Source organism: Hippopotamus amphibius, chromosome 2 (assembly GCF_030028045.1).
Source record: "Hippopotamus amphibius kiboko isolate mHipAmp2 chromosome 2, mHipAmp2.hap2, whole genome shotgun sequence".
NCBI lineage: Eukaryota > Metazoa > Chordata > Mammalia > Artiodactyla > Hippopotamidae > Hippopotamus > Hippopotamus amphibius.
In genome coordinates, this window is record NC_080187.1 from 34964657 (window position 1) to 34989463 (window position 24807).

The window sequence follows — 24807 nt, forward strand, 5'->3', positions numbered from 1 at the left end:
TGTAAGAATACAGCAAATTTCCATCTTCTGCAAAAAAAAAAAAAAAAAGCTGAGCTGACCTCAGGCAGTGCCTACTCGCTCCCCCGGCAAAGCTTTTCACATGTCATTCCTCCTTAGCACGCCTGTCTTGGTAACAAACCATACTCTGTTCACCTGTCAGTCAAACTCTCTCTGTTGCAGCCTTGGTGCAAAGCCCATTTTTTTTCTTCAGACCTTCCTGTCAGTGAGGGTCATAGACCATGAGTGCTGCAAAAGACTTTTAGAAGCCATTTGGTCACACCCCCTCAATTTTACAGACTGGGAGGTAATCCAAAGGACAACATAAGGTCACACAGGAAATCAGTGGCAGAGCCAGAACTAGAATTCAGATCTCCTGGGACTCAGAGTAAGGCCTTTTCCTTTATACTACCATCCTTTCCTTAATTCATCTATTATTTGAATCTAACATTATTTTTACTGGCTTTCAGGGGCTCCAGAGCACTGAATTTCAAACATTATTTTTCAAAAGTCTACCTCATTTACTCCAACAGTCATCAAGAATGAGGATTAGATTTAAATGCTCAAAGATCCTACACACTTGTGTATTTTCCCTCAACAACCACTAATATAAAAACACCAAAGAAACCAGTTCTTTAGTGTGTTTTAACACAGGCTTACAATCAAAGTCTTAAATTACAAATGTAAGCATACAACTAGGCTTTACCAAAGAGGAACGTGTTTATTTCACTTAAATTCTTAAAAATACTTTTTTGGCAGTTGTCACATAAAATGTCCTAATGTAAAAAAATTTTATTAAAAAGAAAAGAAAAGCATGAAAAAACAGACCCAAAATGTTAAGATTTTATTTACAAAGCTTCTTTGTTGTACAGAAAGTAAAAATGCTGTTACAATCTCAGTGCAACTGGTAGCCACGGACAGTTGACTCACCAATCACAGCTATCCACGCTACAGCAAGAGTCTTACACGAAAACCTAACGCTTACAATTTTGTTGGGGTGAAGTCCCCAAGCTTGGTGGTGGATTTCCAAGAGGGACTAAATGGAGGAAGGCGGAATGTCACTGGAACTATTCTTTGGCTCTTTGGGTGGGTGGGTGTCCTGGGGTTTGTATCACAGCTACTTTTTTTTTTTTCTTTCTTTTTTTTTAAACAGCTACCAAATCCATGTGAGCAGTCCAACCAATACTGAACAGTTCTTTTTTTTTGCAGGTTATTTGGGGTCTTAATCATCTTCTCCTTCATCATCTGTTTCTCTCTTTCTCTTTTCACCTTTCCCGCTTTCTTCCTCTTCTGTACAATAACAAAAATTCACTTTGAGACAACTGGAAAGGCATTTACTTTGCCTAGTGATTGCTAATGAGAGGTAACAACAATGAATTTTTTAATGGTTGGGAGATAAAAAATGATATAAGCTTGATCAGATCAAAAGGTTGTTAAGAGGTTTTAATTTTAAGAAGTATAAATAGTGGCCTTGGAACCAAGAAGGGCAAAATGCACAGCAGCATCTCAAATCACAGCAAAGTTAACTCAGTTTTTTCAATTTAAGTTGCTGTCTACCAAATGTTTCTTATTTTTCTCACACTTTTTGGTCCCAACAATCAGACATTAGCAGTTATTAAAATAAACAGCAAGGACTCTGGAACTCAAGTCTATTTCCTCATTTGTAAAATGGGAACAATGGCACTGACTCCATAGGGTTATTCTGAGAATTAAATGAAAACAGCACGAAGTATTTAGCCTAGAACGTGGCAAGACAAACTGTAGCAAGTTTATATTAACTAAAAAGAGATTTCTTAGACTCCTCAGGTATTTGAGACACAGAAACCTACACATCGTTCTGCTTTTTTTTCAACTAGTAAAAACTCATGGCATCTTTAATGAAATTAACTACATCTGCACTAAGCTGTGTTCCAAAAAGCTCCCTGAAGGCAGAGATCAGGTCCTAATCATTGCTGTATCCAAAGTAAATTCTGTCCTGTGACTTGCACAGAGAAGATGCTGCTGAGAAAGTATGAACCAACAGAAAGCACAGCAAACAACCCAGTACCCTGAAACTTACACAAGTGTTAGAATCTACTTTCTAATAAATAAACAGATGTTTCACTGGTTTTGGCTGTGGTGGGGAAAACAATAACATCAATAAAACTGGAAAGGTGCTATTTATCTATCCTAGAAAGATTATAGTCCAATTAAAATTTTTTTTTAATGAAAAATTCCAAACACAGAAATCTCATGCCTAGCAGTAACAAATGATGAAGTCTAAAAAAACATGTGGGGACTTAGGTCAGGGCCTCCTGCCCTCATACAGGCATTACTAACTGTTGTAGAGCAGGTAGGTGAACCAGTACAGACACATTGATGAGTCTTTACAAGTGCCTCTGAAGACCACCAGGGCCGAAGGCATTTTTATTTTCTTCTCAGTGGTTTCAAATTCAAAATTAATGGACATTTCCCTTGATCTTTAACTGAGGGGGACCAAAGTGCTTGCATTAACCCACCTTCATCCTCATCCTCATCTTCATCCTCATCGTCTTCATCTTCATCAACTTCTCCATCATGTCCGAATTCTTCTTCCTAAAGTATGGTAAATAGTATACCATTGTTAGATTAATTTTGCCAAGTTGAGAAGTATGAAGAAAAATAAGAATTGTCAATAAATTTAACAGTTCATTCAAGGAAAAAACTGTAATGTTACTTCTATCTACTTTAATATACTGAGAACTGCTAGTTTTTCTCAAATTAATGAGCTTAATTAAAAATTTTCTTTAAAAACTGCTTTAATTAGTATACAACTTATAATGGATAACTCCAGAAATAATTTAAAAAACTTCAAAGCAGGTTTGGATAAAGATTTCTAAATTCCCTTTCTTATAAAAAGCTTCTTTCAGAAACAATTTCATTAGACACCTATGAGATTATACAAATGCTCAGCCTTACGTCTGTACTACAAAAGAACATGGTTTGTTTTGTTTTTGTTTTTGATGACATCTAATTTTCTTGGCCTGTTTTCACAAATCCCCTTTAGGGTCAAAGTCACTCCTTTCTCCTATCCTTCTCTGGTATTCAGCTCCTCAGAGATACTATTATTACTGCCTGTCCCGTAAACTAGACTACCTGCTCTTTCAGAACAGGGCCACACTTTTATTCAACTTTGCATCCTCCACTCTTTAACACAGCAGGTACATAATGTATATACTGCATTAAGCTGGATATACAAGAAGTTCAGACTTGGTAAACATACCCTTCACTTCAATACAACAAAGGGGAGGACATCCCATCAGTTCTCAATGTTTCCAGTTTTCTCACCTTACTGAATGAATATTCAACTTGTTGCTGCCTCCCAAAGTTAAAGGGTCAAAACTTACTCTGCAGAGCCAAGCACTGTCTAGTTAGCATTCAATAACTATTCCATTTAGTATTTACTAGAAGGGGAACAAGAGCTAAATTAATCAGACGGTTACTAGTCTATTCACAAGTACACTAATTTCTTCAGAAGACCTTTACTTTTTAAACAACCCACTTTTATTTTAACTACAAATAGGAAGCAGGGCAGCAAGAGGTGCACTGACCTCCCCACTGACTTCATCTTCATCCTCCTCCCCTTCTACATCTTCGTCTTCATCTTCATCCTCTTCATCATCAAACTCTTCTTCCTCACCATCCTCATCTTCCTCCTTGTCCTCATCTTCTCCTTCTGAAAACAGTCCAAAAGGAATACATCAAATACCCTGTCTCACAACGTACACCTACTAAAGTGGCAGGGAGCTTTGCGTTGATCCATAGGACAAATGCTGGGCCACACAATGTCAGGAAAAGCCATGAACCACAGTCACCTCTTTCTCCCAAGCTGTTGAGGCTCATTCCCTTTGACCTGAGCCCCATAAAATCCAGAGGCCAGGAGTCCTGGTGGACTAAGTGTACACTACAGTACTTACCAATGAAATGATACAGTCTAGGATTTGCTTCAAAATAAGGAAGGGGAGTGTGTGTGTATAAAATAAGATCAGGCATGAACCAATCACGGCTGAAACTCAGTAATGGGAACATGAAAGTTAGTTTTACTGTTATTTCCACCTTTGTCTATGTCTGAAATTCTTCACAGTAAAAAGCCACACACAAAAAACAAAACAACCAAAAAACCCCCACTAACCTCCTTCTCTCGAGTAAGGGTACCACCACAAACTAGCTGTGCAAATCAGGAACCTGGGAAACACCCATGATGGGCGGGGGGGGGGGGGGGGGGGGGGGGGGGGGGCGACGGGGCAGCAGTGGTGGCCAGGCAGGCTGAAAGGCACCTGTGTGCTGTGTCTCTACTCCATTTGGTGCAGGCCTCTAGTCAACTAGTTCTTGTCTCTCCAGGTCGTGGAGCTCGCTGTGCTCTCTCCTGCCTCTCGACCCCGCATGCTCTTCCCTTTCTTTTCTGTGTGGCTAACATTGGCTCAACCTTTGAGTCTCAGTTAAACATCATTTCCTCAGGCCAACTTGCCAGACCCCGAATCTCAGCTCATATGCTCTCACATGAGCACCTGGGTGCTTCTCCATCACCACACACTTTACTCACGTGATAATTTAGTTATGATCACTTAACATTTCTCTTCTTAGTAGACAGTCAGCTCCAAGGGGACAGGAACCATGTTCGTTTTTTCTTACAACTATTTTCCGGAGCCTGGCACATGGGAAATTCTCAAATACTTGTTGCCTGACTGATCTTGCTCTCAAGATCTGCCTTCCACTCTCCAAGGAACTTCCTTTACAGGCTCCTGCACATAGGTAGCTGTTTGACCCATTTACGGTGAACTTAAAATAGACAACTAGACTGGTTTTTATGAAAACTGAGAACCAGCAGTGAAGGGTCTAAGTGATGTAAACATCTGGAACAAGATGAGACATCCTATTCAATGTCCACTTTATCATCTCTTTTTACCTTGTCTCAAATCTGCTGCAAAACCGTAAAATGCTTCCAGAATACTGTCCCACTAATTTCAACCAAGGTGCCTGATGATGTTTTCCACTTTTCTTGACCATCTGTCTCATAAACTTTTATCTTTAAAGAGATATTGAAAATAATGCTTCAAAATAATACAGTAATACAGCAAATTCCAGCAATGTCAGGAATTCTAGGAGGATAAGTTTTCTTCGTGCTTACTGACATAACTAATAGCTCTGCTTCCTCTAAGTTACTCCGGTGAAAAACCCTTTCTCCTAAGAGTGACTCAGTAACAAGTCGCTGTGCAAGGAAAGCACAAGCTAATCAGGAGGGATAGTTTGGGTAGAAAATATACAGATTCTTAAAGATAATAGGATGTAAAAAACCTGGATCAAATGTGAAAAATAAAATGTATATTTTAATTCCATGTTATAGCCAGAGATCATTTCCTTTATTAATGAAAAGCAGAATCCAACATATAGTGCTTCCAAACCATTACCTTTTAAAACTCTAGTCATATATTGAAAGCAAGAAAGGTATTTGTATTTGAATACAAAAAAACATGTACTAAGTACCTACTAAGTGCTAGGCCCTGTGAATAAAGAGATAAGAAGATAATCATAGCATAGTTGGAAGGGACAAGAATAGCAGAGTGACAAGTGCTACGAAAGAGGTAAGCGAGGGGATGCTCTGGCACATACAGGAACCTAGCTTTGCAGATCACAAAATGCTTCCCGCAAGTGTTGACAAACCTGAGTTGGTAAGGATAAGTAGGCAGCAGCCAAGAAAGGGGAACAACTAGGAGAAAGGCAGGAGACCTGAGGCAATGGTCCTTTTAGTAAACCATAAACCACAAGTACTTCAAAATGAGCTGAAGCACAGTCAGTGATCTCTAGGCTCCAAACTCAAGACTAATTAGCTAAGAAACCATTTTCTATTTTGAATCATTTGAAGACTTCAATGTCTTAAGAGTCCCAGAGTTAACAGAATGCCTACATGTATGGATATACATTATTTTTCTCAATAGCAAGAGCATTCAGTGGCCTTATCAGGAAGGACCTTCAGAAGGCAGAAAATAGGTTCACTGCATGTTGTCTGCCCACTCACCTTCATCGTCCTCTTCTTCATCCACACCATCCACCTCAGCATCTGAGTCAGGGGCTTCACGATCCTCTCGGTCATAGCCATCCAGGTAGGTCAGCTGGGGCAGGAGCTTGAAGACGCTCTCTCGGTAGTCATTCAGGTTAGTAACCTCACAGTTAAACAGATCCAGGCTCTTCAGGCATTCCAACTTTTTCTGAAGAAAAGGATCAAGAAACGTACCTTCTAAACCAAAGGAATGTAAGCAACAAAACCCATCTCCTAAAGAGGCTCTGAAGTCAATTAGCTGCTACCTATTCAGCCTTGTACATAGGAAAACATTTCAAATCCTTTGCAACCTTTATATTAGGTCATTAGATTTTTAACTAGTCCTTCCCTTCTACCTACATTCTCTCAGAGAACTGTCTTCTTTTTGACAGTATGAACAGTCTTAAGAAATATGAGTTTGAAATATTTTAACTGGGTCTTTTTACAGTATGAGACAAATCATAGATTTTAATAATTAATTTGATTCAAAACTAGGTTTTAATGTTTGAGTAATCAAATGATCAATTAGAGGCAGTCAGTCTTCAGTGCTCTGGGGTGGTAGAATAGGAGGGGAAATTTTTTTTCAATCAAATCAATCAATTAATCAGCATCAAGATCCTTGACATTTCTACTTGAGGACACAGATGTGAAACAGTTGAGAATGGAACCTAGTGAAGCACAAAGCGTGGTAATGCAGATACTTTCTGGGAAGACGGGAGTCAATGCAAGCTGGGAGAAAAGATGGGGAACTCAGAGTTGAAACTTCAGAAGTAGAGAAACTTTATACTCTTCTTCTTTTTTAGTTTTTGGGGAAAAGATCAACTATTACCAGCTCTTTCTGATGTAAAATTCTGATTTCACCATACCTTGAAGTTTTATTGCAATACCTCATTTGTTTGAAACCTCAATTTCATCTATCTAAAACAGTTAAGATCTAAAAACTTGACCCAAGAAGTTTTCTGAGCAGCCAAAGCGAATAGGAAAATGTCTATGTATTCTACTCAGATCTTCATTTGTTATTGCATCAGTGTACTAGTATTTCAGTACCAGGTCTATTAAGTTTTGATTAAGGGTGAATTAAGAGATTGGGAGGGCAGAGGTGGTATTACAGGCAAGTAAGGAGATAGCAACGGAAAGTGACAACAGACCTTCATAGGGAGGAGAAGAGGGAGCAAACCGACAGAGTAAACACAAAATGTGAAGTACTATGTGGCCTGGTTCCTTTTAAAATAGGGGCTTGGGGGGGCATATGGATATACGGCTTTATAAATTTAACTTTTAGTGGTTTTGAGTCAAGAGAAAAAGCTTGGCATTCTCTAAAAATTTATTAAGAGGATCTCTGTATGAAGTAAGTTGTAAAAAAAAAAAAAAAGTTACTGTTTAAAGACTTTGATGCTTTACTGGGAAATCTATTTCAACATCCCCAAGGACCTGGGAAGAAATGCAGATGAAACAAAACTTTGTCTTCGGGACTGGAGGTATCTGTGTAATTCTTGCGAGTTACAAAATGATTTGAAAATCTTTGCTCTAACGCAGGCCTTGGCAAATCACAGTCGGCTGGCCCACTCTGACCTGACTCTTGTATTTGTAAACTAAGTTTTACTGGAACACAGCCACATTCTTGTTTATGTATTACCTATGGCTTCTTCTGTGCTACAATGGCAAAGTGGAGTAGTTGTGACAGAGACTGTATGGCCTACAAAGCCTAGAAGATCTATTATCTGGTCCTTTAGAGGAAAGGGTTGCTGACCCCTGCACTCACAAATCTTCATCTTCCTGATCAAAGAGGTTCCCATGCTGGTTTTATTTTCACCAAATAGCCCTTGGGAACATAGAACCAAGCAGGGAACACAGAACAAGGTTATAGCAACAGGCAAATGTACTCCTCAAAACACCAATGTACACTGATCCAAGAGTCTGTGGATTCAATAATGTGCTTAGGTAAGTCAGCACCCTGAGGTCTTAAGAAAGCTGTCCCCAGCCCTTCTGATCATAGGGAGAACTGCTTTTATGTCATGTATCTTTCAGATTAGGTTCCCTACTGGACAGCCCCTGACCCCCAGAAGCCCAGGCATGCCCTCTTGCCAAAGAGGAAAAAAAATGCTGAAATACCACCCCAGACACCTCTTTTCTTTTCACAAAAAGGCTGACTCTGTACCAGCTAAGATAGAACCACGAGTAAATTTCGGCAGCTTTCCCACAGAGGCTCAGTATAAATTCTTCACTCAAAGGAAAGAGCCATTTACTGTTCAACGTTATTTCCTAGGAATGGATGTGCAAAAATACATACAACTCCTGATCTTTAATGCTCAACAGTGCCCCAAGCCCGTTTTCTAATTCTATCAACTAGCCTAGTACACAGGGCCTCCAAGGCTCTCTTGTTTCTGAAACTCTGAATCTGTGACATTTTTCACTACTTCTTCAGAAAGGACCCATTATGAGTAACTTGGACATGCCAAACAGTATGCTAGAAAACGAAGTGAAAGCAAATAAACAACAAAACCCCAAATAACTGTAGTACTCTAGAATTGTTTAAAGCAGTAAAACTGTGCTTTAAGGCCCAAAATACACTGCACACAGATTACTCAGGATCCCAATGTAATGTGTAAATACTGCTTTAAAAAAAAAAAAAAAATCACAACTCTACCATTTCAGAAATTTGGCCTAAAACTAATAGGCTAGCCATAATAAACATTAAACATTTTATTAACAATAATTTTGCTTGCCTTCTTAGAATTTAGAAGGGCTTTGGGGGATGGTTTGGATGGCCCAGGTCTCTTAAAAAAGGTGTCCAAGGAAGTTTGAATTGATGCCTTCTTTGTCTCTCGATTAATGTCCCTGTAGTAAGCAGAGGCATTCACAATCATTGCATTGACTGTAAGAACTGGGCTCAAAGTAGACGGTGTTCAAAATGTATGTGGTTGATGAAGATGAGGATGGTGTTTTTTCCCCACTGAAGAATACTTTCAGAAGTCGAAATTGACCCAACATCTCCCCCCTTCACCTTCTCCTACAGTTTTATTAATCCTGAAGTTATAATGTCAAGACACCCAACTAGCGCCCCCAGGAATCTGAACAGCAAGTTCAGGAGAATGGCAGGAGCTCAGCCTTTCCCAGACAGCCCTGGGTGTGCGGCACTGTGGCTCTCTCAGTGGCTGGCCAAGTGTGTGACTCTGGACAAGGGATTCAGCCTCTCCTAAGCCTCAGCTTCCTCATGTGTAAAATGAGGGCCATGCTATTTCTATCCATCTTGTAGAAATGTTGAGGACTACTAATGACATAACATACATAAAGCATCTACTACAGTGTATGGTACATTCTCCCAAAATGGTAAATATCACAATGATTACTTTTCATACTTCACTGTCCCAGGGGACTGAGACTTTCATAGCCACCAAAGGGCCCTAATAAATCACTGACCAGGTCAGGAACAACTCCTGTGCAAGCAACTCCCACACAGTGTTTGCTTCTGCTCTGCCTCTGCATGCTACTAGGACACTGACAAAAGCTTCTGATGAAACACCAAAGAAGACTAAGGTTGCCAGGAGAATTAGACAATGGCCAATGATCTAGCATGGAAAGGTACTGCCTGGAACTCTGTTCTGGGGAAAAGGGGTTCCTATGCTTACAATGACCCTAAATTGATAGCCTGTCATTAATACAAACGATAAAGGCTTAGTGTAGCACATGGGACTAGGAGACCATCAGCACTTAATTTAGTGCTCCTGCTGGAATTCCCAGCTTAGTCAACTTGGGTATGGAATAATAAATTTATAGGTTAAAAAGAGAAGAACAGGTTCCAAGGACAGTGGAGAGAATGATGGACTTGGATTTGAATTCTGACTCGTTATTTATTCTGCAGTTGCTGAGAAATTAAACTCTGTTTCCTCATTTCTAAAAGGACATTCTCTTCCCCAGTGCGCCCCGGGCGGGTCGCGCCGTTGGGCCCGGGGGGACCCGGGGCGGGGCTGGGGGGGGGTCCTCCCCTCCGCCCGCCCCGGGGGTAAATAAATAAATAAATAAATAAAAGGACATTCTCTCTTCTCTGCATTACATGAGGATACAATGGGCAAATGTTAACATCCTTGAATAAAGGAAATCGCAATAAATGTTTGCTTAAACACTGGAAATGGGGATTAATTTGGAGGAAAACTGAACTAATGAAAAAAGGAGGGACTCCAGCCCAAGTATCTGAGTGTACCTATACCAGAAAAAAAGGGACAAAATTCATGGAGCAAAGGTGAGCAACAGGCTCCCAACATTTATGAGAAATGAGCTAAATAAAGGTGGTCTACTTAATGAAACATAGAAACAAAGGGACTTGAAAACGGTGGCTAAATCTATACTGGCGCAGAGCCTCAATTACTGATTAGGAGGGAAAAGACCCTATAGTTTTAGCAGGAAATTCTCTTCATTAGAAGTCACCATAATTTAACTCTATATTCCTTTGAACTATCAACAGAATATTCTGTACAAATGATATGACGCTCAAATATTCTAATAAATTGTGATATCAGAAAAGACAAAGATAGCAGAAGGATGCCTTATCCTCTTGGGTTCTGCTCTGCTGGGTCCTGAAAGACAGCTCCTATCTGCTGTATAGCCCCTCTCCCAATTAATGTTTGCAAGTTAAGTCAGATGGAAATACTGACTTTATGTATTTAAAAACAAACAAACAAAAACCAAAAAACAAAGTCACCACAGACTTCTTTGGGTGGTATGAAACAAGTTTGATTTTCGTTAGCCTTATTAAAATAGAATTCTACCTCAATGAATAGAATGTCATATGTAGGGGGAGAAGTCACTTAACAATCTTGAAATCATAGGAATTTCCAGGTGGCAGCCAAAGAGAACAATAGCCTGCGGGGCTGCCCGCTACCCTGCATTAACCCCTGCCTCCAGAAGCTTTTTTCTGGTCACTACAAATTCCACTGGACTGGACCCCTGTTAGCACAGCTTCCCAACTTACAAAGCAAAGTAAGTGCATTACCTTATTTTATTCTCAGAACTCCTAAGTGAGGTAAGGCAGGGATTATTATCCTTCCTGCTTCATAAGTGAGGAAACTGAGGCCCAGAGAGAAGAAGCAATTTGCCCAAGGTCACACAGCAAGTCTATAATATACCCAACTGGCACTTAACCTTCCATAGCTTATCCCAGTATGTAAGACTGAGGAGAATTTGGGGGTTCCCATGCAAAACTTTAGGCAACAGTGATCCAGCTAGAGGATAAGATCATGAATTAGAAGACCTAAAACTCATTGGAGCTGCCCTTGACCTGTTCCATCTACAGACTAGATATGCCACCCAATATAAGCAGCCTTTTCTGTAAAAGCATAAAAGTATAGAACAGCCTGGCCAGTCAGGGGGAAAAATTTTAAGATAAATGTTTAAGGCTATGGTCAATATACGACATTTAACAAGGACAAAAAAGAAAAGAATTCCCCTTCGAAGGAAGCTACCACAATAATCAGGGAGGGAGAGCAAAGTCACAGGAACATGTATAACTAGAGAGGCCCTGATCTTTAAAACTAGACTCCTTCTATAAAAAGTATTATAAAAAGACCACCACTTTCTCGGTCAATTGTTATTTCCAATTATTTCCCTTACAATAAAGAAATATGAAAATGAAAATGACCAATAATCCTGGTTTCCAAATTCTCAATTACTTACCAAAGGTTCCAGGGTGCTGATATCTTTCAGTTTATTTCCACTTAAGTTTAGATGTGTAAGATTTGGGAGTTTTTCTGCTAACATATCCAGACCTCCATAGATTCTATTGTCACTGAGCTCAAGCTGTTACGAGAAAATCCACACAGCACACAAATACACACAGAGAAACATCATTAAAGTGTTATAAATAACAAATACAGCTCTCAAACACTTACCAAGATCAAATGACCTCTATTTTTTATTAGGGCATGTATGTTCATTTTGTTTGAGTAAACCCAAATAAGCAGTTTACAGATTCAGGAACACGTCCGGGAAGGAGAAACATGTTAGGATGAGAAGAGTTGTATTTTCTTAACCAGCTGCTAATTATAAGTTTGCTGGCCCCTAACATCAGTGAATACATTTTCTAACCTAAAAAGTGGGTCAAAGCAAATTAGAATTCTTTGTGAAGTTGTAATACTCTATACCTGCCAGGAAGGGTAAATGGTCCATGCATTCTAAGCAGCTATTCTGTGTGCCAAGCAAAGCTCACGATGCCCACTTGAAAACCCAATCTAGTCTTGTACAGTGCTGATTTGCCATGGGGTTCTATATCTGGAAGCCACCAGGGAATATTGCCCTGAAGGGTAAAGGAATGGTACAAGCCCTTAAAAGCTCCGTGACTTTGGAAAAGAGAGTGGGACAACAGCTTCAGGGTTGAGGAAACCAACTCCCCAGAGGACACTTCTGGCACAAACCTGGCACTATCCTTTATAAGAACCCACTCTCATTTCTTAGCTGCAGGTCAAGCACATGGCAAGTGGTATGTCAATGAAGGAATGAACCTTCACCAACAAATATTAGACTCTTAGAGTGAAAGAAATTGGAGCCTGGAAAAATAAGATGGTTGAGAGCATCTAATTCAAACTCTTCTTTTCGCAGATGAGAAAACTAAGGCCAGACAGCTGGTTTCAATTCTATTTTAACTACCAACAACAATGGAAACTGTACCTAATCCTTACATAGTACTTAAGTGTTAAGTACCCAGTACTTAAGGCACTGTTCAAAGCACTAGAAATCCATGAATTCATCTACTCTCACAATCACCCTATGGGGTAGGTAGAATTATTACTCCCATTCACAGATGAGGAAAATGAACTATGAAGAGACTATGCAATGTGCCCAAGATCACACAGCTGTTATAGTGGTGCACCTATGATTTAAAGCCAGGCAGCCTAGGTTGCCTGTGTACTCCCCACTATGCTATGTACCTAGAATAGAATGAAAACTTATGTATTTTAGTGTGGCAGGCAATGAAATGATGTACAAGATAGAATAGCGAATAGAGAAACTTTTAAAAATTTAAATATTCATTGAAAGAAATGAGTTCGGAAAACAGTAAGTCTGCTGCTTAGGTATTATTAAGCATTTCAGAAGAGAAAAATGCAACATTTCAATATGTTTTTTTCCTTCTGATGGGACAGTCCAGTAAAATACCTAAAATTTCTCTTGGGTGGTCAGAATATCAACATATGTAATATTCACATCCTTTCAACATGAATATCTTAGGGAGGAGAGATAATCAGGCAATCTGCCAGAGCACTTAGTGGCACATTTATTATGAAATGAAATCAATATGTAAATTCAGGAAACCTGTGACATTTATACACCAAAATTTCTTTCAGAACCTGTTTCTTGTTTAAAAAAAAAAAAATTGGTACCCTGGGGTAGGAAGAAAATCAGCTGTGAGAACACCCAATCTGCCTTTAAGTTTGGCTTATAGATATTTCTATTCCTCCTGCTCTAGCTCTACAAGGTAAGTGATCAACAAGACTTAGAAGGATTTGATACAGTGATACACTGTCTTTCTGAGTAAGTGTGACAGCACACAGACCATAGTAATTCAGGAAAATGTACCAGGATGGTAGGAAAGCGGAACTCAAAACACATAGTAGGGACCTGCTAGCATCAAGTTCATGTAGATACAGGCTAAAAAAGTCGTCAGTTTTTTATGGGCTTAGAGCTTCCAATGTCATGATAACCTATGCAAACATGAAAGGATTACACTTGAATCTCTAAAGTAGATGCCAGTCAGAAAAAAGAAAAAAAAATTTACAAATTTAAATATAACAGAATTCTTTCTGATAGGCGGGTCATCCTGAAACTCATGAGGACTGCCTGAGCATTTATTACCTAAAAAAGGCCAACAGGTAAAAAGCATTTCTGGATTTTACTTCATGTACTTAACCAAAAAACAAGCCCCTCTCACAAATCAAGCAGGCTGCAGGAAACAGCCTACCTGTCCTTTGCCTAAATTTGATTTCAGTTTTCTATGTGTATCTTTTTTAGATGATGGTTCAACTTAAACTCCCTAATAAAGAGATTAGGTAAACAGTGGAGAATTCTGCAACACTGCCATGACCACACACATTTTTGTATGTAATAGAAAAGGTACTGGGTGAGCAAATAGGAGACATGGGTTCTAGTTTTGACTCCAGTACTAACCACTTCTGTGGGTGGCTTTAGGTAAATTACTATGCCTTTCTGGGTCTACTGCTGTGCCTATAAAACAAGGCTAGACGATCTAAGTTTCTTCCAGTTCTGACATTCTGGGGCTTTGTGACAGGTCAATGTGCAAGGACACGAAAAAAACATTTTTCTTGAGTGTCTTCTTTTTTTTTGGGGGGGTGGGGGTGGGGGGGGGATGTTGGAGGGGATAGAGATTGGTTTATAACTAGATGAATAAAGCCCTAACAATGGGCATGAACTAGGATAGGGAAATATAGCAGTTTTGTTAAAATGAATTCTTGCAGTCAATCACAACACATTTTAAACTTCCTAGTCATTAAGAATTATATAATGGGTTTGAAATATCACAGACTGCAAATTTGAAAGGTCTATACTTAAATTCTCCCTTAATCAACATAAAACACAAAGAGCGGGAGGCATCTGTCGTTTCTGAACTAGAGCATACTAAGAACAAAAGGTAGTTAACATTATAGCAACAAATTCATAACAATTAACAAGTAATAAATTATTCACAAAATAATTATTCTTCATAACTACTATTTATTGAGCATCCAACATATGTTATTTCCAAACATCATAGCAATTCTGCAAGGTCAGCTGGTATCACCAGTTTACAGGTGAGGAAACTGAGTCTTACAGAGAGTAAGTAACTGGAGGAAGATTCACCCATCAGGGAAATGACACAGCTGGAATTCAATCCCAGATCTGCCCAGTTCTAAACACCGTGCGCTTTCTGCTGCATGAAATGCTTCCTTACAGATAGAATCATATATTTTCCCCTTCCCCAGCAAGGTTCTCTCTGCTGCTGTTAAAGAAAAAGCACTTACCTTTTTCAATTTAGGTAGTTTGGGGAGATTTGAAACTGAAATCAAGCCTACATTTATTAAACTGAGGAACTCTAAGTTCACAAATTCAGCCGTTAAGCCCTCAATTTTCCCATCATTTGATTTGCAATTGTCCAGGACAAGTTCTCGAACCTGTGGGTAACAAAGGGAGGAAGAAAAGCTTTCAAAAACATACAGAAAACAAAGAACAATGCAAAAACTCCAATTATAAATACCCAACAAATCACCCACATACAGGGGCAGCCTCTACTTAGACACAGATCACGGTTATAAATAAATGAAAAATGATCAAGCTTTAAGTAACAATATTCTAACAGATATCAAGGTGGAATGTCACACCATGGTACAAATAAAGATTTAAACTCTTTACTTTTCAGAGACAGAAACTACAGTTCTGAAGATGTAAATGCAGAAAAAATACCCCCCTTATTCCTTTACCCCAAGTCTGTTCTCCAAGGGGCAGCTTTTAACTACAAACGCAGTGAATATACCCAACCCCTGGCAACCCCTTTAGGCTGAGTTTACCACAAAGCCCAGGAGACTGACACAAGGAAGAGCAAAGCTTGACTTTTCCCATCAAGGTCACTAAGAGATTGTGGTTACAGGTTTCTGGACTACACATTTCTACCTCTGGTCTTATTAATCTTTACTAAGATTATCTTGACACTATGAAAAGATCAAGATGCAAGAGGCCTTAATTCAAAACAAAGATCATTTTGTGTTATATGTAAGAGATATTTCTAGGGGAGAGAACTTAGACATTAATAGGTTTCTTTTTCAGGCCACAAAATCTCCTTCTTTGGAGGTCTTTAAATTCAGAATTCAAATCCATCCAAGGGTATCACATCTGAAGATTTTAATAAAATCTACTATGTGAATATCTATCATGATAATCCCTACTGCCATTCTTGCTCTGTGGTTGACTCTGAAACCTGCAAGTTCTAAACATGTTTTGATAAATTTACACTGATGCAAATTAGTTTTAACTGCCAAAGGCATCCTTGCAGTGAATCTAACACATTTAATAGCATTAATCAAGCATGTATTAGAAGGAGATGCTGATAGTTCTAAAATGAAAATAGGAACTAGAGTATCTTCATCCTCCCATACAAAATCCAAGCGAAGCTTCATCTGCCGCTCACATAACCACCTGTACCATCCCGCACGCTATTGCCTGAACCATACCACCCCCCCACCCGCCCTGGAAAAACTGTCTTCCACGAAACCAGTCCCTGGTGCAAAAAAGGTTGGGGACTGTTGACTTAACCTATCTGCGCCTCAGTTTTCTCATGTGTGAAGTAGAACTGTTGTAGAAAGTAGTGCTTGGGACACAGTGAATGCTGAGAAAGTAGCCTCTGGGAAAGGGTGTAGGAGAATGACAAAGACCCTTGCTGTTTACTCCTACCTGTACTAATTTTTCTACAAGCATGTATTTCTTTTGCATTTAAAAAAAAAGTAAAAAAGTAAAACAAACAAATCATTAAAAAGGGGGGGAGAGGTCAACTGCAATCACCCCCCAATCTAAGTAGTATATTATAATACAACCAAAGGTTTCCATTTGATTTGGGGGGTTCTCTATGACTATATCTGACAGAGAATCCAAAAATGTTATACAGAATGACACCAATATGCCAAAAGTCAAGTAAGAAGGAATTTAGATAGCTATTTTGCCTCCCAGCCCATGGGTGAAATCACCACTTGGACATTTCTCTCAACTGGTAAAATTCTGCTTTAACTAGAGTCATCAAAGAGAAAAAGTCTGCTGAACCAAAGAGCAGAATAGGAATCAAGAAGGAGAAACTGGGAGGGGGAAAAAAAAAAGATGTTAAAGTGGTCCACATCTTCAAATCTAATTGTTGGGTATGAAAGATGATGGAGAGGAATTGAGGTTCTGGTTTAAAGAAATGGGAACTATGTAGTTGGATGGAAACAGGAAGAAATAGCTGGGGGTGGGGGGAGCAGGTATTTGTAAAGAATACCACAAAGGACACCAAGTTTAAGGTTCTCACATGAGAAGTACAGGTGAAAAGTATCCCCTGGAAGCTGGACAAGAGGGTCCGGTGTTCAGGGGGGTTCTAGATTTAAGTTCGTATTTGGAAGTCATCAGGGCAGAGACAGTAGTGGGAGGAGGGAATTCCTAGGAAGAGAACCAAAGATGGAACCCTGGGGGATCCTGCAAAGGAGACTTGCGAAGAATCAGCAGTAGTATCCAGAGATGAAGTATTAGTTTCAAACACCTAGAAAGGCTTATGAAATAAGTTCCTGGGGAAAAGAAAAAAAGATTGAAAAAATTAGATAACAATTTAACTGTCTATCAAGGGGATCATTTCCAGGATACACTGTAGGATGAAAAAGGTACAGAATGTACAAAATGTTTTCATTTATGTAACATATCACACATTCACTTTCTTATATTCTTCTCAGGAAGAGAAAGTGACTGGCTGGGGGACTTTTCCATAACCTTATTTAATATTTCTATGATGAGATTATTAACCTATTAAAAATATAAGGATTAAAAAAAAAGGTCACTGCTAGACTTTAAATTTCATCAAGTTCATGATGGCAGGGTCATGTCTATTTTAGTTATCACCATATCCCAGTATGAGAAGGAGGCTTCACAACTGTCAAATGCAGAAAAAAATGGCATGGGGTTTGTGTCAGGATTGTAGGGGACTGAGTAGATGATGAAACAGAGGAAACTTGGATATGAAGAGAACCTACTTTCTGATCATAAGCGTAATCACATTAATGCAAAACACACTGCTGTTTGTCACTTAAATTCCCTATTGAACACGTTTCCAACTTTCTCTGTTATAAATAACGCCATGCTATCTTTTTATGTGAAATTTCTTTTGTAATAAGGATTGTTTCCTCACAATCTATTGCTAGGTGAAAAAAATATAAATATTAGAGTCCCAACCCCTCGACATTTTTTGTGACCTTTCTCGATATATGGAAATTCTAAGTATTTGCGTATAGTTATCTTTTTCCTTGAGGATATTGTTTTTACCCTGAGGAAAAAAATCAAACAACCCCAAAGAAATAATGATAAAAAAGCAGACAAACCATAAAAAATAAATTATCAGTAAACAAAAAATCAATTACAACAAATAATAAAAGATACATATTAAAAATGAGATGTCATTCTACTCCTCTTGAGGATGGGGCAGCTCTTTTATGGAGAAGAGATGGCTAGGATGGGTACAGGTGCAGGTCAGTTTTTAAGTGGGAGAGTGAGAAGTTAGGGAATGCACACCTGAGACCTTTAATTTTCTCCATGAGTAGGAGGCCACAGAATTTATTAGGGTGAGTACAGGAAAGGGCTGTGTGGCTGAGCAGTGAAGGCGTGCCCCTAGACTTTTCCAGGAAGGCTAATTAAGCAAGTAGGAAAGAAATGTGCTAACCCCAGAACAAAGCTCCAGAGGTGCAGTAAGAAGATGAGCCACAAACAAGCACAGAGCAGGATCAGAATTACTGCAGAAAGCTGTGCCCAAGGATCACGGGCCTGGAAAGCTTGCCATAAGCAGCCTTCTAGTCAGTCTGAAGTTCTAAACTGGACCTTGGTGAAAAGGTGACTGCTCTCAGACAGTGTCAGCAGCATTTGAGATAACTAAGCCTCTCCTCTCCCCCAATTCCTTCTTGAGTGTGAAGGGATCCAGACTGCCTCACAAGGGAGGCTGCACAGGTGGGAGACATATATATAATGCCATGGCCTCCCAATCTAGGCCCAGAATAAAAGAGAGGTTCTAGTCAAGGAAAAATGGCCCTAGTTTTGACTCCTTATGTCCCAAATTCTCTCAGGAGGGAAGGTTGGGCATACACTTGTACATCTGTGTATACTTAGGGAGCTATCTGAGCCAAGGCAGAGTTACCTGGCCTTCTGCTTGAAGACAGATGATTTAACTTTGGGGCCCAAATTCACTCTTCTTCATCCCTCATTTTCCAACTAAACTAGTCTTTTCTCAAACATGAATTTAAGGTAAACACATAAGAGCTGAAAACAAAAATTTCCTCTTCAACTTTTGTTTTTGTTTTCTATAGCTATCATCTAGTTTTTCAATGAAAATTCTGAAATATACTGTAGTCAAGTGATAGGGACTGGAGCTAGGAGCCACAGAGGAGATCAAGAGTTTTTCCTTTCATCCTCTCCAACTTGCTCTCATTTCCTAGATTCCTAGCTACTCTTTAAAAAAAAAAATTCAATTTTCTGTAACTGGTTGAGTGACCTTCCCCAATTATTAGTTATAATTGTTATAAGAGGGGGAAAGAAGATATGAAGGATTAAAGATCATTAAGTCATCAATTCTTTTAGTTAGAAAATACATGATTATGAGTAAGCAAAATAATCCAAAAACGTGGAAAGTAACTCCTGCTACCCTTGATAACTTCCATCCTTCTGAGTTAACCAATCTTCAAACCTTCCACCCTATTATTATTTTAAAAGAACATTTGCAAAATGACAATAGAACATTAGTAGTTCTCAAATGTGTTTGGGTAGCAGAACTGTTGGTATGAAGGAAGGAAACACAACCTACTGGTGGGTAGGTAAAGAAGAGAACCATTCTAAAAAGCAATTTGGCAGAGATTCACATTACAAAATGTTCATTTCAATACTATTTAAAACAGAAAAAAACCCAACTGCCTAATGGGGACAGTTAAATTATTATCTATGCAGACATTAACAATGAGGCTATAAAATAATAAATTCCATCACAGAAAGATAAAGATGTTTACTATATTTTTATTTTATTTTATTTTTTTGGGGGTACACCAGGTTCAATCATCTGTTTTTATACACATATCCCCGTATTCCCTCCCTTCCTTGACTCGCCTCCCCTCGAGTCCCCCCCACCCTCCCCGCCCCAGTCCTCTAAGGCATCTTCCATCCTCGAGTCGGACTCCCTTTGTTATACAACAACTTCCCACTGACTATTTTACAGTTCGTAGTATATATATGTATTTACTATATTTTAACAAGATATTAAATGTATTAATAGCATAATCTGAGTTTGGAAAAAAACATTCTCATGGACTATATATGCCAGAATGTCTAGATGGTAGGATGGGTATATGTGAGATTTCTGAGTTTTTAAGATATTTCTTATCTATATCTATTTTTTTTAGCGTATCTGTATCTAATTTATTCAGTGAAGATGTATTCCTTATACAAGGAAAAGAACCCAATTAGCTGCTATGCAACCAATCAGAGCATCCTGTTGAGCTCAAAATCACAACAGACACAATAAATGCTAAAAGTTGGGGGAGAGGTCTTTCTCACGTTATTTTTTTAATTAATTAATTTTTAAAGGCCGCACCAGGTGGCATGCAGGATCTTAGTTCCCCAACCAGGGACTGAACCTCTACCAGTGCAATGGGAGCGCAGGAGTCCTAACCACTGGACCGCCAGGGAGGTCCTCTCACGTTATGTATTTTAAAACAATTTTTTCCCCAGTAAATTGGGACCAAGGAAAAACTACTCTTATTTGTGGGATATGAAATATCTCAGTCTAGCATACAGTTCACTAGTGTTCCACAGGGGCACAGATTGTAAACGACAGGAACTGCATGACTTTCTAACTTTGAACACAAGACTGGAATAGAGCAGACATTAAGGCTAGATGTCCCTAGATTCACAGTTAATGAGGTGCTCACATCTGTGGCATGTCTGGCATAACAGGAAGATGAGGGCCTCACATAAAGAACAGGTATTTTCTCCAATTTTGGAATATATCTATTTAGATATAGATAATATCTATATCTCGTTACTGCATGTGCCTCTTTTCACATGATACCACCACCAATTTCTGTGGCATACGTGGTACACTCTAGTACTACACAATCTGCTCTCAGCGAAATAATTGACAACACCAATATTTTGTATAAAACGTTTTCTATCCTTGATATACATGTATAACTGAATCACTTTGCAGTACACCTGAAACACAACACTGTAAATCAACTACACTCTAATATAAAATAAAAATTAAATCTAAAAAAATCTAAAAACGTTTCCTAATCTTGCCTACAAGATATTTTAAAAGTGATCACTATCCTTTTAGAAGATTATTTTAAAATGCCATCTTAAGCCATTTTTTCCACTATGAAAACAAACCTCTGATATAAAGAGGTGTTTTGGAGTTAGGAAAAACTGAATTATATATTTCTTTGAGTCACCCCCTTAGGGAAATGAGCATACCTGTTTATAACAGGTGAAATGGGAACCTATTATCTTGGCCTGTCTCATGCACTTTGGCTAAAGAACACAAGAAAGTAAAGTGTTACCAAGGTCTTCTTCAAATCCCAAAACAAAACAAAAACAAAGAAGCCATACTCACAATAAAAGCCCATCTGCTCTTAAAAATGACAAGAGTCTGCAGGATCCCAGAGGTCAAGCCTACTCTTAACAGCTGGCTCCAGAACAAACATACGGAGCCATGTGACTAGCTGACTTAGAATCATCTTGGAACTTCTCACTTACCTTAAGCATGACGTTTTTGTACAAAACATTTAAAAACTCTTCTTTTAAAATTTCCTTTAAATCTACAGCTTCCCCCAGCCCCTGAAAAGCCTTTAGTTTAAGGTCAAAGCTTTCCTCTCCTAAGAACCTAAGTCCTACTCGGTCTCCCTGTAAGAGTCCCTAGGGGAGGCATTCTTTACCCCCACAACCCTGGCTGGCTCCCATGACACTCTCCCAACGCTCCCTAACTTGCACAGTGCAACAGGCACCACGGTGTTCTAAGGCTTCAGGAGGGAAGGGGTTGCTCTGTGCCTCGTTCACACTGCTTTTCCAGGCCCTACCATACAGTTGGTACTCATATATCTATTTAATAAAACCAGTGCATTACAGTACGAGAGTGCAGTCTTTAACCTTTTAAGTTAAATGGCCAGACGACTCTAGCCTGTTTTTGGCAAAAGGGGCAAGGTTTAAGTTGATTTCTTGAAAATTTTACACTTTTATGTACGTACTTTAAAAAGCAACATGTTGGTTATTTCATATACGAAAAAATTCCATATACAACCAGCCCAGCTGTCATTTCCCAGAGGAAGCAACAGTGCTCTTAGCTGAGTATTTTAATAGTACTTTATGCACAAAGAATTCAAATTCCAGACTTTAAGGCACTTTGAAGATCCATGTGTACTTTTTGGGGGGAAAATTTGGCTAAATCTAATTCCTCTACAGTCTACTGATTTGGAACTACGCAACAATAATTCAAACGTCTTAAATTAACAACTCCTCAAAATGAGATCACAACTCAAGTTTTACCGAGTGAAGAAGCTTAACCGTTCCATATACTAGCACGTGGCCGACACAAAATGTCTGAATGATGGATGAAAGGGACGACCGAGGTCAAACCTCAACCTTAAAACCCGGAGGACGAGGTCGAGACGCCCACTCCCCAAGGTCCTCCAGGGATGCGCTGGGAGGCCACGAGGCGCAGCGGCCCCGCATCTCATTTGTGGGGACCTCAGGGGTTCAAAACCTCGCACACACAAGGGAAACCCGGTGGACGAATTCCCACAAGTTGGCAACTTGTTACCCACAGCTCCCTGACTGCACGAAGCGCGCCCATCGCCAGCCTGGGGCGAGGTGAAAGGACTTCCCCTGGGCTGCCCCAGAGCCAGAGGAGGCCACTCACCCGAAGAGGGGGTCTGGCAAAGGCGAGGCTTCCCCGCGCTGGGGCCGGGAAACATGGCCTCGCGCCGGGTCGTGGGAAGGCGCTCTAGTTCGCGGGGAGGGCCAGGGGAGAGAAAAAAGGCGATTCTTAAAGGCCCACCCACTGCTCATGCAGCCGCGGCGGGCGAGCGCCGGCCTGGGTCGGCGGCCCTGGAGCACGTGCAGGGTGGAGGCCGCCGGGCCCGCGAGCCCAGCCAAGGCCCGCCGGTACCCCCGACGTCCGAGCCGGGCGGAGGCGACCGCTCGGCGTTGCCCTTTTAAGTAGGGGGGGTGGGGGAACGGCAGCGCGCCCAAGAGATGAGTCGGCGGCGGCCAGAGTGCGCGGCTCCCGCCAGAGCGAGCCCAGCCCTGGCGAAGCGGGCGGCAAATAAGCCGCAGGCTCGGCCCGGGAAGCGGCGGCCCACAGCCATCGCCGGGGCGGACGGGCAGGGTCCGGCGGGCCGAGCCAGCAAGCCGGCTCACGCGCGGAAAGAGTCGAGCGCTCGCCAACATGGCGCTGTGTCGGCCTGTGGCGCGCCCCGGCTGACGCGAGGAGCTGCCGCCCGCCCACACCGAGGGGCCAGCCTCCCGGGCAGGGGCCCCCGGGCTCCGCCGCCGCGGCGCTGGGGGGGGGAGAAGCCGCCTACGCCACAACGCCTGGCCCGGGCCGAGCGAGGCCCGCCCTGGGAGGCCCGGACGGCGAAAAGGGAGCGAGAGAAATGGGGGAGAAAGTTTTATTTTTAGGCTTGAAAAATGGCGGGAACCGCGTCCTTTTTTCAAACTTGGCCTGGGGAGGGGCGGCAAGTTGCGCCACCTACGCCGCCGGGGCTCGCCCCTCCCCCGCTCCGCGCGCGCCAGGCCGCGCCCGCCCAGGCCCCCCGGCGCCCGAGGGGGGCTTCCCGTCCCCCTCGGGGGCAAAGAGCTCCCTACTCGCCCCTCGGCCCCTGCCCAAGCCGGGCCGGCGCCAACCGGGAAGCCAGGCCGGATGAGGCCCCCCGCCCCGCCCGAGCCCCTTCCCCGGCCGGCCCGGGGCGCGCGGAGCCCAGCCTGGCCCGCAGCGGGCCCAGCCCCGGCTGGCTGCGCGGTTCCTCGGCAGGCCCGGCCTCCGCTCGGCCGCGCATCCCGGGCGGCTGCAAACATGGCTCCCAGCGTTACACAACCCCCTCCTCCCTCCCTCGCCGCCGGCCACACGCACACGCGCTCCCCCAGGAAAGGACCCCGGCGGGCGAGGAGCTCAAAGTTTGCTTTCCCCCACCCCACCGCCTTCCCCGGACGGCCGCGGGGGCCCGCGGGCGCCAAAGAGTTAATCCCCGCGCGCTCGCTCCCCCCTCCGCGCCTGCCCGCCCGCCCGCCTTCCCGGTCTGAGCCCGCGAGCTGCGCTGCTCCCCGCGCCGGGGCCGGCGAACCCGCAGCCGGGGCCCCGCAGGTGGCCACCATTACGTGCAAGTCATCGGGGGGAGAGGGCGCCCGAAGGGGGCTCTGCTTACAGCTGCCGGAGTCCGGTTCCTCAGCTCCAGGTGGATCCTCCTCTTCATGTCCATGTTTCTCTCTTCCCCCCTCTTCAAACTTAACTTTCCGCGGCGGGGGCGGAGGGGGGAGAGGCGTCCCAGCCTGCGCAGCGAGGGCCGTCGGAAGGGGTCTGCTGGCGGCAGCGGCCGGCGGCGCGATCCCGGGCGGCGGGCGGCGTGCGGGCAGGCGAGCGGAGCCCCCGGAGCCAAGTTACTCACGGGAGCGGAGAGAAACCATGGAGGGAAAAGGGGGCTGGAGCGCAGCGCTGGTCTCACTACCGCCGCCCCCGGCCGCGGCCCCGCACTGCGCTTAAACCGGCGACGCGGCGCGGGTGGCTGCTCGGCTCCACTCGGCCCCGCGCGGCGCCGCTCGGCTCGGCGGCCGCGGCGCACCAAGGACGGGGCGGGGAGAGGCGCGGCGCGAGGGGCGGAGGCTGGGGGGAAAAGGCACAGCCCCGGGGACCCGAGCGACTTACTCCCGCCCTCCGGTCGCACGTGGGGCGGCTGATGTAAGACCGGCCTCGGGGGCTTCCCAGCCCGCCGCTGAGCTGAGACCCCGGGGTCCCTCCT

The 24807-nt window shown here is 42.3% G+C and overlaps 2 protein-coding genes across 5 annotated transcripts in view; one reads left to right on the plus strand and one right to left on the minus strand.

Moving 5' to 3' along the window:
- Positions 1-826: 826 nt before the first annotated feature.
- Positions 827-24626, minus strand: ANP32B (acidic nuclear phosphoprotein 32 family member B). Of its 3 annotated transcripts, XM_057721659.1 has the most exons (7): positions 24217-24626; positions 15058-15207; positions 11723-11845; positions 6032-6221; positions 3567-3691; positions 2496-2571; positions 827-1287 (listed from the first exon to the last, which is right to left on the minus strand). In XM_057721659.1, exons 1-7 carry the CDS (start codon positions 24268-24270, stop codon positions 1220-1222), a joined length of 786 nt encoding a protein of 261 aa, XP_057577642.1. In that variant the 5' UTR covers positions 24271-24626; the 3' UTR covers positions 827-1219. The 3 variants fall into 3 exon arrangements, 2 of the variants coding, with proteins under 2 accessions (XP_057577642.1, XP_057577643.1); XM_057721660.1 differs by lacking the exon at positions 11723-11845 and having other exon boundaries at positions 24217-24595; XR_009051318.1 differs by lacking the exons at positions 827-1287; positions 2496-2571 and adding an exon at positions 4922-5041 and having other exon boundaries at positions 24217-24612.
- Positions 24099-24807, plus strand: part of HEMGN (hemogen) — a 42794-nt gene continuing 42085 nt past the window's right edge. For both annotated transcript variants that reach the window (XM_057721657.1, XM_057721658.1), the window contains exon 1: positions 24099-24246. The gene's annotated coding sequence lies outside the window, so the exon portion shown is untranslated. The remainder of the gene's footprint in view (positions 24247-24807) is intronic.

What these genes read in the sequence shown, in the direction of transcription:
- ANP32B (XM_057721659.1), bottom strand. Translation starts at nt 24,270, where the DNA reads ATGGACATGAAGAGGAGGATCCACCTGGAGCTGAGGAACCGGACTCCG. An exon ending in TCAGCACCCTGGAACCTTTG is followed by an intron (nt 6,222 to 11,722) that starts GTAAGTAATTGA and finishes CCTTTTCTTCAG; the next exon opens with AAAAAGTTGGAATGCCTGAA. An exon ending in AAGATGAAGTCAGTGGGGAG is followed by an intron (nt 2,572 to 3,566) that starts GTCAGTGCACCT and finishes ACCATACTTTAG; the next exon opens with GAAGAAGAATTCGGACATGA.